The 15039-nt window shown below is 39.2% G+C and overlaps 1 protein-coding gene across 1 annotated transcript in view; it reads left to right on the top strand.

Annotated features, from left to right (window-relative positions):
- STK4 (serine/threonine kinase 4) overlaps positions 1 to 15039 on the top strand; it is a 103043-nt gene that overhangs the window by 20175 nt on the left and 67829 nt on the right. Inside the window, exons 6-7 of the mRNA XM_058562626.1 lie at positions 2797 to 2964; positions 4584 to 4721. Of these exons, the coding sequence (XP_058418609.1) occupies positions 2797 to 2964; positions 4584 to 4721 (306 nt within the window). The remainder of the gene's footprint in view (positions 1 to 2796; positions 2965 to 4583; positions 4722 to 15039) is intronic.

The raw sequence follows: 15039 nt of genomic DNA, 5'->3' as shown, positions 1-15039 counted from the left end.
ACCCACACTCTGCTGTCTAGAGATCCTCGGTTTCATCCTCCAGAGAATACACAGGCATTCTAATAATGCCAGGGTGGGGCAAGGGAAGCCCAAAAGTTGCTTGAAGGGAGAGGTGGGTCTAGGGCTCTGCTTCTTAAAGAGCTTTCAACCCAGTCTTCCTGTTTTTAATCTCACTTTCACCCCTCTTCTAGATCCCTGCTGCCACCAGTTTCTAAGCCTTTTGAAGGGGTTGGTGTTAAAATCAGATTGTTTCTTGGCTTCCCCAGCGACTGACTCAGGATTCCATTTTCACGGTCTGTTCAGTCAGTTACCGCTAGTCCATCTGCTTTCCAGCTTGCAAAATTTTGTGGCTGTGATTTTATTTTTTGTTCTTGTGAACTTGTTCCTCAAAAACATCCTTTTAGTGTCTTGAGTGGGTTTTGGGAGGGAGCAAAGTAAAATGTATTTGTTCAGTCTGTCCTCTTTACCTAGAAATCTGCAGTATTGTTTCTGATGGCAGCATGGGTATTTCATTGTATGGATGTACCATGATTTATTCAATTCATTCCCTAGAGTTGGACATTGGGTGCCTGTTTGGGTTGCTTATAGTTTTCCCACCATCATAAACATAAACTCTCTGATAAACATCCTTGCAACTAAACTTTTCAGCATTTCCTTCAGTATATCCTTAGGATAATTTCTTAACACTGGAATCTGGGTCAGAAAACGTATGAAATTTTAAGCCTTTTGATGCATATTGCCAAAGTCCTTCTAGAAGGGAATAATTTATGCTTTTAACTGTAATGTATAAATGTGTCCATTTTTCCTCATATTTGCCAATACTGAATGGACAATAAATTATATCTTTCTTATCATTTTCAAAGCAATTAAATATTTTTACATTTGATTATTGGCCATTTATAATTATTCTTTTGTAAATTAACTGTTCATCTTATTTGTCAATTTTTCTAATTGTGTTGAACCTTTTAAAAAATCTATTTGTTAAAAAAGATAAACCAAAACTAAAAGAAATTTATATGTTACAATTGTTAATCCTTTGTCATATATGTTGAAACATCTTTTCCCAGTTTGCTAGTTGTCTTTTTATTTTGATTACTATTATTTTTTTAAATATAGAAGTTTCCAAATTTTTTATGGAGAAATCCATCTATCTTTTATTTTATGGTTTCTGCCTTTGATATCATGATTTAGAAGTCTTTTCCTGCTTCAACATTATACAACTGTACATATATACTTTCTTTTAGTACTTTTTGGGTTTTGTTCTTTATCTTGAAATTTTAAACCTATTTGAATTTATTTTGGTGAAAGTATGGGGTAAGATAAATATATATATGCTATAGTCTGTTTCTGGACTTAATATTTCTCCATTGCTATGCTATTGTACTAATATAACTTTGTAATACAGATCTAGTTGGGTTAGTATCCACTCATTGCTCTTAATTAAAGAAAAAAATTTCTAGCTATCCAAATACCCATTTCTAATTGAAATAATCCTGCGAAAACAACTTTGACTACCACCATTTGAAAACACCCCTACAAATTTGAAGTTTACGAGCTAAGGAAATGACTAAGCAGTAAGTTATTTCCTGTGTTAATTTTTGACATAGAACTGACAAAGTCGGATCGATTTAAAAATGTTACCTGTCATTTGCTCCTGACTGGTAAAACCCAGCTTTAAGCCACAGGCGATTCAGAAGGAACATGGGTGTTGATGACGGAAAGTCCTATAGCATATTTAGTTCTATTTAAAATCCTTCTCTTCCTAAAATACAGGAACATCTAGGAAGGTTCTCTTTCAGTAGGGCCATGCCATTTCGGGAAAGTATGCAGGTAGTTATTTGCCCATGTGTATTATATCCATATATTATTCTTTAAGCCCCAAACTAAGACTTTTTATGTATCTTTTCTATATATAGAGAAATATATGTATAATTTTTCTTCTGATTGCACATGTAAACCATCCAAGTGTTACAGAAGTATAAGGGATGGACAGTAAAAGTCCTAAGTGATTCTACCTTCTAGATATAACTATTGTTAAGAGTTTGGTATGTATTACTTGAGCTGTTTTTTTGCTATGCATATAATAATTTTTATTATTGGTTGTTTTATTATTATGATCATTCTTCTTTTACAAAAACAAGGTTATATTGTATATAATTTTGCAACCTAATTTTTTTGCTTCACAATATATTGTGTACATTTTTTCCATGATGGAAAAATGTATCTTCTTTTTTTTTTAATGTGGCATTTTGTTGTATGGATATTTATTGTATTGATCTTAGCCCCTTTAGATGGTCATTTCGGTTATTTCCTGTTTTCTTCTTTTTTCCTCCCTTGTATTACAAATATTTCTACAATACTTGTGCGTGTATCTTGGGGCACTTATGCATAGGATAAATTTCTAGAAATAGAAAATTTAGATTTATGCATAGGGTAAATTTCTAGAAATAGGATGAAAAGATATGGACATTTAAGTTTAATAAATATTGCAAAATGCCTACTAAAAAGTTGAACCAATTTATATCCAGTAACACTGTATTTCAGTTCCTGATTTTCTCTGCTATTATCAACACTAGTTATATAAATCTTTGTCAATCTTATTTTAGTTTGTATTTTAATGATTGAGAATCTTTTATGTTTCTAGGTTATTTGAATCTCTTTTGAGACTTGTTTGATCATGCCATGAGTGTGGTTTTTATTTGTATTTCAAGGACAAGGTATTTCTTATTGTTGGAAAAGTTTCTTTTTCTCAGTAATTTTAATGCTTAATATTGATATTTCCCCTTTCTATTGTAGGATACTATGGCCAAGCGAAATACAGTGATAGGAACACCATTTTGGATGGCTCCAGAAGTGATTCAGGAAATTGGGTACAACTGTGTGGCAGACATCTGGTCATTGGGAATAACTGCTATAGAAATGGCTGAAGGGAAGCCCCCATATGCAGATATCCATCCAATGAGGGTAAGGAAATGGATAGAAAACCAGGGGGGTGATTAGTTACTGGTCATCATTAGAAAGTTCCTTAAATGGCTTACTTGGTTAGGTACCAAACAGCAGATGAATTAATTGTGTATAATTGATAAATGTTAGTCTAGCCTCCAAATGATATACTTCCACAAATTGTAGTTGTAGGCACTAATTAATTCAAATGTGATCCACCCCTCTCCATTCCAGAGGTTGTGCGTTGATAGCCCTCTGGCAGGAGGGCCACAGAAATGGTTAGTTTGACTCGTGCAGTATATATATTTTTAATAGTTTAGGTGCTCACATTTTAACATAACAACGTTAACTGGAGCTGGGTGACGGTCCTCTCCTTTACACAGGGCATGGGCTTTCCACTTGATTAGTCTCCACAATTCCCTCTTCACCAAGTATCAGTTGTCACTTATTGCAGTGTTTTCTCTAGTTTTTCTTTGAGTAGTATTAAGAGGAAAGCAAACTATTTTTTGAACTCATGTCACTAACACCCAGCCTGGTTCAACTGTTGCCTTTTTCCTGTCTGGCCCTTATAGGTGTTTGAATTGGTAAGTTCTGGTTTGTGGATACCCACACTGTCTTCATCTAGAGGCTCTGTACTTTTCAACCTCCATCTACTTCTAGAGTGTTAGGGACCTATAGACTCAGTTTCCACTGAAACTTGCTCAGTGTGACACCCTGAAGGGTTTCCAGGCTTTACCCACCCCCAGAGCCCCTCATCACAGCACTCTTATAAGACCTCAGCCCTGCCTTCCTCAGGGGCTCTGTAGTCCTCTCCCTACCTTCCAACCCTAGCTCCTCCTCTTCTCTGATTAATGAGTTCTTCTATTAAAAGACTTAACAGTTTTTTAAAAAGTATTCATGTGCCCAAAGATAAGCTCACCTCACTTTTGGAAAGCAGAAGTAGGGAAGGGTGGGAGGATTTACTGGTTATATTTTTAGATTTAAAGAATATAATTTAAGCTGCTATTACGAAGAATTTTATTTTTTAAAAAACTGTGGCTCTTCTTTTATTGGAAGCTCAATAAGTAATAGTTTTGTTTTTTTGAAACAGTAGAATTTAACTGTAACGTCATGAGCCAACTTTCTTTTTCCAAGTATGTTAGATTGGTTTGGGTTGGAGGTTAATGAATCCTTTGTGATTTGGGGGACTTCTGGGTTTATGATCTCTCGGTCACTGCTTAAACCCAGTGGTGGTGGTAACTTTTAGGGAGGAGGGAAATTTGATAACAATGGGGCTGAGGTTATCTTCAGGATATTGACACTCTTAGGGCTTGCCTTTTCACTTTGAAGGGCAATGTACTATGGGTAGGAAAACCCCAAAAAAGCTTGATGGATATTGTGATGTTCAGAGACAAGAACACATATGAAAGAGGGAGAGGGAGAGGACAGGGAGGGGCAACGGGGAGAGAGAGCGAGCTGTATCAGGTTCTCTAATTGTCATACCTCCTACTTTGAGATACTTAGAGTTTTGTTGGAATTTGGATGGGCTTATCAGTGGATAAGAGAAAAATCATTTTATCAAGCTTCAAATGTATTTCTAGTTATATTTTTATTGGAGCGTGAATCACTTTTATTTTACCAAATCTTTTTTCTTTAACTAGGCAATCTTCATGATTCCTACAAACCCTCCTCCCACATTCCGAAGGCCAGAACTGTGGTCAAATAACTTCATGGATTTTGTGAAGCAGTGTCTTGTAAAGAGCCCTCAGCAGAGAGCCACGGCCACTCAACTCCTACAGGTATGAGTCACCCTGAGATGCTGCCTCTCTCTGTTTCATTCACATGCTGACCAAAGATGCTGTTACCCCAACTACATGGAGATAATAAAGAAGTATAAGACATTCCCTGCCTCTAGGGAGGTTTGAATCTAAATGAGCAGAAAAGACATGGAAAAGAATGTTAAATCATTGAACAAGTTAGTAATACAAGAAAATACAGGGTTCAATGGGATTAGAGAATGGGAATTGATATTTAGTGAGAAGCTGCTGGGTGCTGGGTACTTTGCACATGTTATGCCACTTAATCTTCACATGGACCCTGTGAGGGATGGGTATTATTTCACTTTTATGGGTGAGAAAATGGAGGCTTAGAGAGGTTAACTCATTTAGAGTCACTCAGCTGGTAAATAGTAGAGCTGAGATTAGAACCTAGGTCTTTCTGACTCCAAAGTAGGAGTGCCATCAAGTCCACCCAATTTTGACAAAGAACTGAGCTTAGTGGAAGGTACTGTTGTAGCTCATGATGGGAGGAGGCCGCTTTGGACTGGAGGAGGTCAGCTCTGTGCCTGGACCTTGAAGGCTGGGTGGGATTTGGCAGGCAGTAAGGTGCGTCACTTCTGGAGTCAGACTGCCCAAGTTTGCATCCTGGCTCCCTGTTGACTAGCTTTAGGACCTTGGGCAAGTAACTTAACCTCTCTGCTCCGTTAGTTTTCTTATCTATTAAATGGATAAAGTACCTGCCTCATGTGTTGTGAAGATTAAGTGATATAATATGTGTAACTTTGAACAATGCTTTACTCACGTTGAAGATAGTGTCATATGGATTTGACAAATATCTGCTGTTATTATTGGGCTAGGTCAATGGTTTTCAACCATGTCAGACCCAATGCCCTCTTTTTATAACCAATATACCTATTTTTAACACTCTCATTACTGTTCTGGAATGAAACTCATAGACAATAAAATCCATTTATGTCCATAATTTAAAAGAATCAATAGAATATCTGTGATATATTGAAGAAATGTAAAGATAATTATTTAATTAATTAATTTATTTTTGTGAGGAAGATCAGCCCTGAGCTAACATCCATGCCAATCCTCCTCTTTTTGCTGAGGAAGACTGGCCCTGGGCTAAGATCTGTGCCCATCTTCCTCCACTTTATATGGGACGCCGCCGCAACATGGCCTGACAAGCTGTGCGTCGGTGCACGCCCGGGATCCGAACCTGGGCCGCCCGCAGCGGAGCGTGAGCACTTAACCACTACGCCACGGGGCCGGCCCCTAAAGATAATAGTTTATAATAAAACAGTATGTGTGTTGGTATAGAAATGCTCCAGCTTGACTGCACTTGCAGACATAAGAAGTTATACACCTGTAACTAGCATCATGAACGAGTTTAGATGTAAGAGCAGTAGGAAGAACAAACCATTCCATTCAGGAAACACAGGAAAAGGAATGGGTGGACACCAGCATACCACTGATGTTACATAACAACAGACCAGACCTATTTGTATATGATAAGAGAAGGGAAATGAACTTATGGGCTTTCCAAGTGGAGAGAACAAGGAAACATGATATTCTTGCAAATGAGCTAGGTCTTATTTCTTAGTGGCAAATTGTTTTTCTGCTTGGATACTGCTGAAGTTTTATGGAGAAGAAATCTCTTGTATTGTGATCCTACCACATGTTGAGGCATACTTTCTTTTTTTTTTTTTTTTTTTTTGATTTTTATTGATATTTTAATGGTTTCTAACATTGTGAAATTTTGGGTTGTACATTTTTGTTTGTCCATCACCCCATATATGACTCCCTTCACCCCTTGTGCCCACCCCCCACCCCCACCTCCCGGGTAACCACAGTCCAGTTTTCTCTGTCCATGTGTTGGTTTATATTCCACATATGAGTGAGATCATACAGTGTTTGTCTTTCTCTTTCTGGCTTATTTCACTTAACATAATACGCTCCAGGCCCATCCATGTTGTTGCAAATGGGACGATTTTGTCTTTTTTTATGGCTGAGTAGTATTCCATTGTATATATATACCACATTTTCTTAATCCAATCGTCAGTCGAGGGACACTTAGGTTGCTTCCACTTCTTGGCTATGGTGAATAATGCTGCAATGAACATAGGGGTGCATAAGCCTCTTTGGATTGTTGATTTCAGGTGCGTTGGATAGATTCCCAGTAGTGGGATGGCTGGATCATAGGGCATCTCTATTTTTAATTCTTTGAGGAATCTCCATACCGTTTTCCATAGAGGCTGCACCAATTTGCATTCCCACCAGCTGTGTATGAGGGTTCCTGTTTCTCCACATCCTCTCCAACATTTGTTGTTTTTTGTCTTGGTGATTATGGCCATTCTAACGGGCGTGAGGTGGTATCTTAGTGTTGTTTTGATTTGCATTTCCCTGATGATTAGTGATGTTGAGCATCTTTTCATGTGCCTATTGGCCATCTGTATATCTTCCTTGGAGAAGTGTCTGTTCATTTCTTCTGCCCATTTTTTGATCGGGTTGTTTGTTTTTTTGTTGTTCAATTGTGTGAGTTCTTTATATATTATGGAGATCAACCCCTTGTCAGATGTATGTTTTGCAAATATTCTCTCCCAGCTGGTTGGTTGTTTGTTCATCTTGATTCTGATTTCATTTGTCTTATAAAAGCTCTTTAGTCTGATAAAGTCCCACTTGTTTATTTTTTCTTTAGTTTCCCTAGTCTGGGTAGGCATGTCATCCGAAAAGATTCCTTTAAACCCAATGTCAAATAGTGTGTTGCCTATATTTTCTTCTATGAGTTTTATAGTTTCAGGTCTCACCTTCAGGTCTTTGATCCATTTTGAGTTAATTTTTGTGAATGGCGATAGCACATGGTCCACTTTCATTCTTTTGCATGTGGATGTCCAGTTTTCCCAACACCATTTATTGAAGAGACTTTCCTTTCTCCATTGCATGTCCTTAGCACCTTTGTCGAAAATTAGCTGTCCGTATATGTGTGGTTTTATTTCTGGGCTTTCAATTCTGTTCCATTGATCTGTGTGTCTGTTTTTGTACCAGTACCATGCTGTTTTGATTACTATTGCTTTGTAGTATGTTTTGAAGTCAGGAATTGTGATGCCTCCTGCTTTGTTCTTTTTCTTTAGGATTTCTTTAGCTATTCGGGGTCTTTTGTTGCCCCATATAAATTTTAGTATTCTTTTTTCTATTTCTGTGAAGAATATCATTGGGATTCTGATTGGGATTGCATTGAATCTGTAGATTGCTTTAGGTAATATAGACATTTTAACTATGTTTATTCTTCCAATCCACGTGCATGGGATATCTTTCCATTTCTTTATGTCATCGTAGATTTCCCTCAATAATGTCTTGTAGTTCTCATTGTATAGGTCCTTCACCTCCTTGGTAAGATTTATTCCTAGGTATTTTATTCTTTTTGATGCAATTGTAAATGGTATTATCTTTTTGAGCTCTCTTTCTGTTAGTTCATTATTAGCATATAGAAATGCAACTGATTTTTGTAGATTGATTTTGTACCCTGCAACTTTGCTGTAGTTGTTGATTGTTTCTAACAGTTTTCCAACAGATTCTTTAGGGTTTTCTATATATACAATCATGTCATCTGCAAATAGTGAGAGTTTCACTTCTTCGTTACCTATTTGGATTCCTTTTATTCCTTTTTCTTGCCTAATTGCTCTGGCCAAAACCTCCAGTACTATGTTGAACAGGAGTGGTGAGAGTGGGCAGCCCTGCCTCGTTCCTGTTCTCAGAGGAATGGCTTTCAGTCTTTCCCCGTTGAGTATGATGTTAGCTGTGGGTTTGTCATATATGGCCTTTATTATGTTGAGGTACTTTCCTTCTATTCCCATTTTATTGAGAGTTTTTATCATAAATGGATGTTGTATCTTGTCAAATGCCTTCTCTGCGTCTATTGAGATGATCATGTGGTTTTTATTCTTTGTTTTGTTGATGTGATGTATCACGTTGATTGATTTGCGGATGTTGAACCATCCCTGCGTCTGTTATGAGAGGTTCGGGGATTCGATCGGAGACGTAAAAGACACTTTCCACTCCAAACAAATGGACCGAAGGTATATTTTATTATATAGAGGATAGTAAAGGCGACAATCTGCAAACAGATCCAAATAGGTCAAATATTAAGAGGAAAAAAGCATCAGCCCGAATGGAAAGGTAAAGCACCCACATCGGCTGAAGAGAAATGACACAAATCAACCAGAAAGAGAAACACCAGGTTGACCAAAAAGAGAATACATCAAATCAATTACTTCATATCAAATCAATTACTTCACATTAAATCAGTTACTCACAACATCCACGTCCCACTGCCAGGAGAGCCCTGTCAATCGACGCGGCTGGGCAAGGATCACACGTCCTGGGCAAGGTGTCCCTTCCACAGGTGGAACTCTCACCGGGTCTCAGTTTCCAGCAGTTTTTATACCATCAGTAATTTTCAGAGTAAGCAATTACAGAGTTTGCAGAGCAAGCATTTAGTGTTCCCATGCACAAAATGGTTATCAGTGGCGTACGTGCACTGAGCCCCCTGGCTAACGTCCCAGCCCAGTAGTTGTGTACGTGCATTGTTCTCTTTGGTTATCGTCCCAGCCCGGCACAGATGGCCAGTCCATCCCGTGCTACGACGCTCCAAGAGCCTTGAAATGTTACAACTTGCAACTCCCTCCGTGAGAGAAAGGCCAGTTCCCGGGAAAAGGCCAGTTCCCACCACACAGAAAGCAGCTTTTATATTTCTTTTTGTGCTGGTGGCTGTAGGTCAATGGAGCGGCCAAACATGGCCGCACTCATGTCAAGACATATTCGGCCGTGGCCGTCTCCATTAACCATAAGACACCATACGCACAGACAATGAACTTCGTACACAAGTACATAAGGCACATCCAATAATCCAAAATCCAATGACTACAATAATTATAAAACTATCTCGCAATAAAGGACCCAAACCCCAAGGTAACCAATCAAATAACCCCTTAGAATATGAAATGTTATTAACTTGATCTTGCAAATCATGTACAGCATTAAAGATAACATTAGTTTGATCTGATACATTGAAACAACACATACCCGGTATTTTAGTACAAGGTGTTTGATGGAGAAGAAACAAATAGTCTAAAGCAGCTCGTTGTATAAGAGTCTCTCTACGCAGTTCTTGTAATTCTTGAGATATAGCCAAGAAGGCTCTAACAGTATCATTCATTACATGTGTCAACAAGCAGGAAAGGTGTTCAATTTGACGATGGTTGTCTACAATTAGACCAGGATCAGGTAGTAGAAGGGCGGCCAGCGTTGCCACAGTAGAGATGGGAAGAAGGTTAACATGAGGGTCACAATCTGCAGTGAGTGCTCGTTTCACTCGAGAATTCTTGGTAGGGAAAGCGGCTATAAGGGGAACTATTGGACCAATACCACATGCAACAGATGTGTCAGTTGGAATGTGTGAATACGCAGCATTATCACATAACCAAAAATATCCAGCAGGTAATCGTGAGGGGGTAGGAATACTAACAGGGATAGTCTTATTACAATAGAATGGAATATATGTACAATTAATACAGTAACATGTAGTGGAGGTCACTCCTGATATGGGCATCGTTACTACAGAAGGAGGAATAGTAACTTTAGCATGTAACACATTAGGTAAAGTAACACCTAGACCCAACAGATTAGCTTGCAGAAGTCCAGAAGGATTATTGCTGTTTCTGAGACAAAAAGCAGTTTCATTAAGAACTGTATGAGCTAAATGTAACCACAGATTAGTGTTTTTAAGAGGAGTAGTGGCATTAGGAAGGATGCTAATAAATCGAGTTTCTTTAAGAAACGGGGAATCTGGATTTCCCTTCTTCCATTTAATACAAGAATACCAGCCCCCATCACGGAGGGTAACAGAAGACAGAGCAATGGAGAAATTATAACTAGTTCTGCGTGACTGGTCAGATATAGGCTTGTACCGAGAGATTGCTTGATGTTTCTGAGACCAAATTTCTCGGCCATTCATAGTCCAGGTTATAGGTCCCACTGGTGTAGAGCAGTTGGTCCAGCAGTGCAGGGTCAAAGGTTGTCCTACGGAGACATTAGTTGGCGTGTAGGTCTGCAGCAGACATGGAAGTGCAGCACAGCATAGTAAACACAGCAGGAATATCTATTCACGCAAAGAAACAGAATTTTTAGGAACATGATATAATTGTTCATTTCCTGGATACATTACTATGAGTGTTGCAGTGGGCCCTTGGGCCACTACTTCTGCGGCACGCGGAGCCGCATTGGGTGGATGTGTCACCCACACCTTTGCTCCAGGTTTCCATCCATCTGTAGACCCAAATCCTTGCATTCCTCTCTTAGTTAATTCACTTGGAGGTTGTCCTTGTGACACATTTGGAGTCAAGAGGGGAAGCACCAATAATTGTCCCACTCGTTCCCCAGACTCTACAGTTAGTACTGTGTCACTACCATTATATAATATAAATTTTATTTCTCCCTGGTAATCTGGATCAACAACTCCTCCCAGCACATCAATACCTTTTGCTGCCAGTCCAGAGCGTCCTTTTAACAAGCCAAAGGTATTTTTGGGAAATTGTACCCCTATCCCGGTAGGGACTATAGACTGCTTCTTAGGGGGCAATTGAACAGAATGAACAGTAGATAAATCCAATCCAGCCGCTTCGGCCGTGGCACGAAAAGGCGGTTTAGCAGACTGAGTCAGGGGCCAATAGGTTAAGGTCATAAGCTCATGGGTGGCGGCTGCCACTTCTGTAATCTTTGCTGGTAACAACCTTGACAGAGGAGTCTCATTAGGGCCTAGTGGCCTGTTATTTAACATATTTAGAGCAGTACTTAGATGGTTGTGCCACCCCTTTAATGAGCCATGACCAAGTTTCCTCAATTGTTGTTTAAGCAATCCGTTCATTCGTTCTATGAGGCCCGCAGCTTGGGGGTAATAAGGTATATGATAAATCCATTCTATATAATTTTCCTTGGTATAGGTTTGAATTAACTTACCTGTAAAGTGGGAACCGTTGTCACTCTGAATTTGCCTTGGTGTTCCATAATATAACTTGATTATATCTAATAATTTTATGGCACTCTGTTGGGTGGCCGCTTTAGCTGGTATAGCCAATAAATAACCAGAATATGTATCAACAGCAGTGCAGGCATAAGTATATCCACAAGAATTTGGCAATGGTCCAATAAAATCTATTTGCCAGGTATGGGCGGGAAATAATCCCTTTTGGATATGACCTTGGTAGGGGTGTGGAACTCCCCGTTTATTTAACTGTTGGCATAACTGACATTGTTGTACTGCAGTGGCAATATCATCATGGGTGACAAGGATTCCCCTTTGTTGTGCCCACCTGTATGAAGCTTGTTCTCCCAAGTGTCCACTCTTTTCGTGGACCCATTGTGCTAAGCCTGGGTTGTGCGTTGCACGAATCTGCACCAGCTGATTAGCATGAGAATTATGCTTTCGTTCTGCAGAAATTAAAGAACTGTGAGCATCAACATGAAATACAGTAACAATTGTGTTTTGACACCATAACCATATGTCTTCCCATAATTTCTTTCCCCATATTTCTTTATCATTAATTTTCCAATCATGTTTTTTCCATTGTGGCATCCACGTTGCCAAACCTTGTGCCACTGCCCACGAATCAGTATATATATGACATTGTTGCCCCTGTTCTTGTTGAAGTGCCTGATACACCGCATAAAGTTCAGCATATTGGCTACTCATATTATCTCCAGTGGTGACAATTGTTTGTTGGGTGGATGGGTTGTAGGCAACTGCTTTCCATTTCCGTGAGCTCGATATCATTTTGGCAGAACCATCCGTAAACCAGGTATGTTTTTGTTGTTCTTCAGTCAATTGATCATATGAGACACCCCATTTAACAGGAGATTCTGTTACATCAGTCTTGGGTGACACAGTTGGCTCACTGCTATATTGAGACACTTGTTCATGCAGTAGGGACAACCCCTTTGGGCCAGGTTTGGCCCGGTCTTGAATATACCATTTCCATTTGATGATATTAAATTCTTGTGCATGTCCAATTTTATGAGTGACAGGCGTGCTATGAATCCATTGCATGATGGGTATCTGAGGTCGCATAATTACCTCATGTCCCAGGGTAAGGCTTTCTGAGTCTATTAGAGCCCAATAGCAGGCTAACAACTGTTTTTCAAAAGGACTATATCTTTCACTGGAACAGGGAAGCTTGCGACTCCAAAATCCCAGAGGATAACGTCGGGCACCTTGTTTTTGCCATAAACTCCAACTGGCATACTGATCAATGACATCTACCTGTAACTCAATGGGTCCCGGTTTAATTGGCCATAGATCTAAAGCAGTCTGAATAGCATGCTTTGCTGCTTCAAAAGCTTCTTTTTGTTGTATTCCCCATTCAAATTCATATTTTTTCCTGGTAACTTTATATAAAGGTGCAAGGAGCCGACTTAAATGTGGAATATGTGCCCTCCAAAATCCGAATAATCCAATAAATTTTTGTGCTTCCTTTTTGTTACGGGGTGCTGCAAAATCTAATATCTTTTGTCTAGCTTTAGGCAAAATTTCTTGTTTTCCATTATTCCAAAGTACTCCCAAAAATTTAACATTTGAACTTGGGCCCTGAATTTTAGCTGGATTAGTTTTCCATCCATCCTCCTCAAGTATGTCCATTACTTTTTCTAACTGTTGTTGTACTTTTTCTTCTTCATTTCCTTGGATCATAATATCATCTATATAATGCACTATTTGGACATCATCAGAAGCAGGTACCTTTGCCAAGTTTTCAGCAACCTGTCGATGGCAGATAGTGGGACTATGCACATATCCCTGAGGAAGTCTAGTAAAGGTATATTGTTGTCCCAGCCACGTGAAAGCAAACTGTTCTTGGACACTTTTAGGTATAGGTATGGTGAAAAAGGCATTAGCCAAGTCTATGACTGCATACCAAGTGCCTGGATAACATTGCACTTTTTCTATAAGAGTAATCAAATCAGGGACGGCCGCTTGAATAGCCGGAGTCACTTTGTTTAGCTCTCTGTAATCTACAGTCATTCTCCATGTCCCATCACCTTTTTTAACAGGCCAGATAGGATTATTCCAGGCTGTAGTTACTCTGCGAAGGACTTTTACAGCCAAATAATCTTCTATGGTCTCAGATATTTCTTGTTGTCCTCCAGGGATGCGATACTGTCTTTGATTGATCACTTGCGTGGCAGGTGGAATTTCTACTTCATGATGCAAGCATCCCACAATTACAGCATTAATATGAAAAGACAAAGCTCTAATAGCAAATTGGTATTGTCCATCAGCCAAATTTAATGTCAATCCTTTTAGAATATCAATCCCAATTATATATTCTGGTATTGGCACAATCATAACTAGATATGTGCGCCGGGGTAGTTGCCCAATTTGCATAGAAAGATTAGTGGTAACTGCCTGGATTTCTTTTCCTCCCAATCCAGTTATCAGAATTGATGTACCTTGAAACTTAGTTGGATTCCCATAGATAAGGGTGGCCTCTGCCCCTGTATCTACAAGTGCCTTTACACTAGTTGTAGATCCATTCTTCCAAAATATTTTAATTGGTACATGTGGTCTAATATCTTTTCTTATAGTGGCACCAATCGATACAGAGGTTTGGCCTTCCCCTCAATCACATAAGTCAGCAAGAAGAGGATCCAAGGGAGGAGGTGGTGCACTAGGTGCAGTAGGCACTGGGTTGGAAACATTCTCTATACTATCCCTTCTGTTCACTTGTTTTACATTCAGCCCTTTTTCTTTATATAATTTCCATAATTCTCTAGTGTCAACTCCATCAATCTGGTCTTTAGGTACTCCTGCCTGGAGTAGGGCCAAAAACATATCACCTCGAGTTATTTTATCCTTTTTAAAGAATGTTTCTCTTTTTTCTCTTCTTGGAGAGTTTTCAGTTGTCTGCCAGTCTCCCAAGTCTGCTAGCTGCATAATCTTATCTGCAAGTGTTGATATAGGGCTTTCAGTTTCATTCATCAGAAGGGTTGTAATTATTTGTTTGTATGCTGGAGGTGCAGTTTTTATCAACTTGTTTCGCACCTGGGCACTTAAAGTCATTTCATTTAAAGCTTCACCACACCCCAGAAACACAGCCCGTTTCATGGTTTCTTCTCTCATCTTTTGGACACAATCTTTTAAAGTATACCATGGTCTATTAGTGTCTGGCCACATATCATCCGTGGGGTATTTATCTTGAGCTCCTTTTACTGCAAGAGCCAATAAAGTTGTACCATCAGTGTCTTGTCCACGATCATTTGGGGGGTGAGCATTCATGCTCCAGTC

This window comes from Diceros bicornis, chromosome 19 (genome assembly GCF_020826845.1).
Source record: "Diceros bicornis minor isolate mBicDic1 chromosome 19, mDicBic1.mat.cur, whole genome shotgun sequence".
NCBI classification, from domain to species: domain Eukaryota; kingdom Metazoa; phylum Chordata; class Mammalia; order Perissodactyla; family Rhinocerotidae; genus Diceros; species Diceros bicornis.
This window is presented reverse-complemented; position numbering and strand designations above follow the sequence as displayed.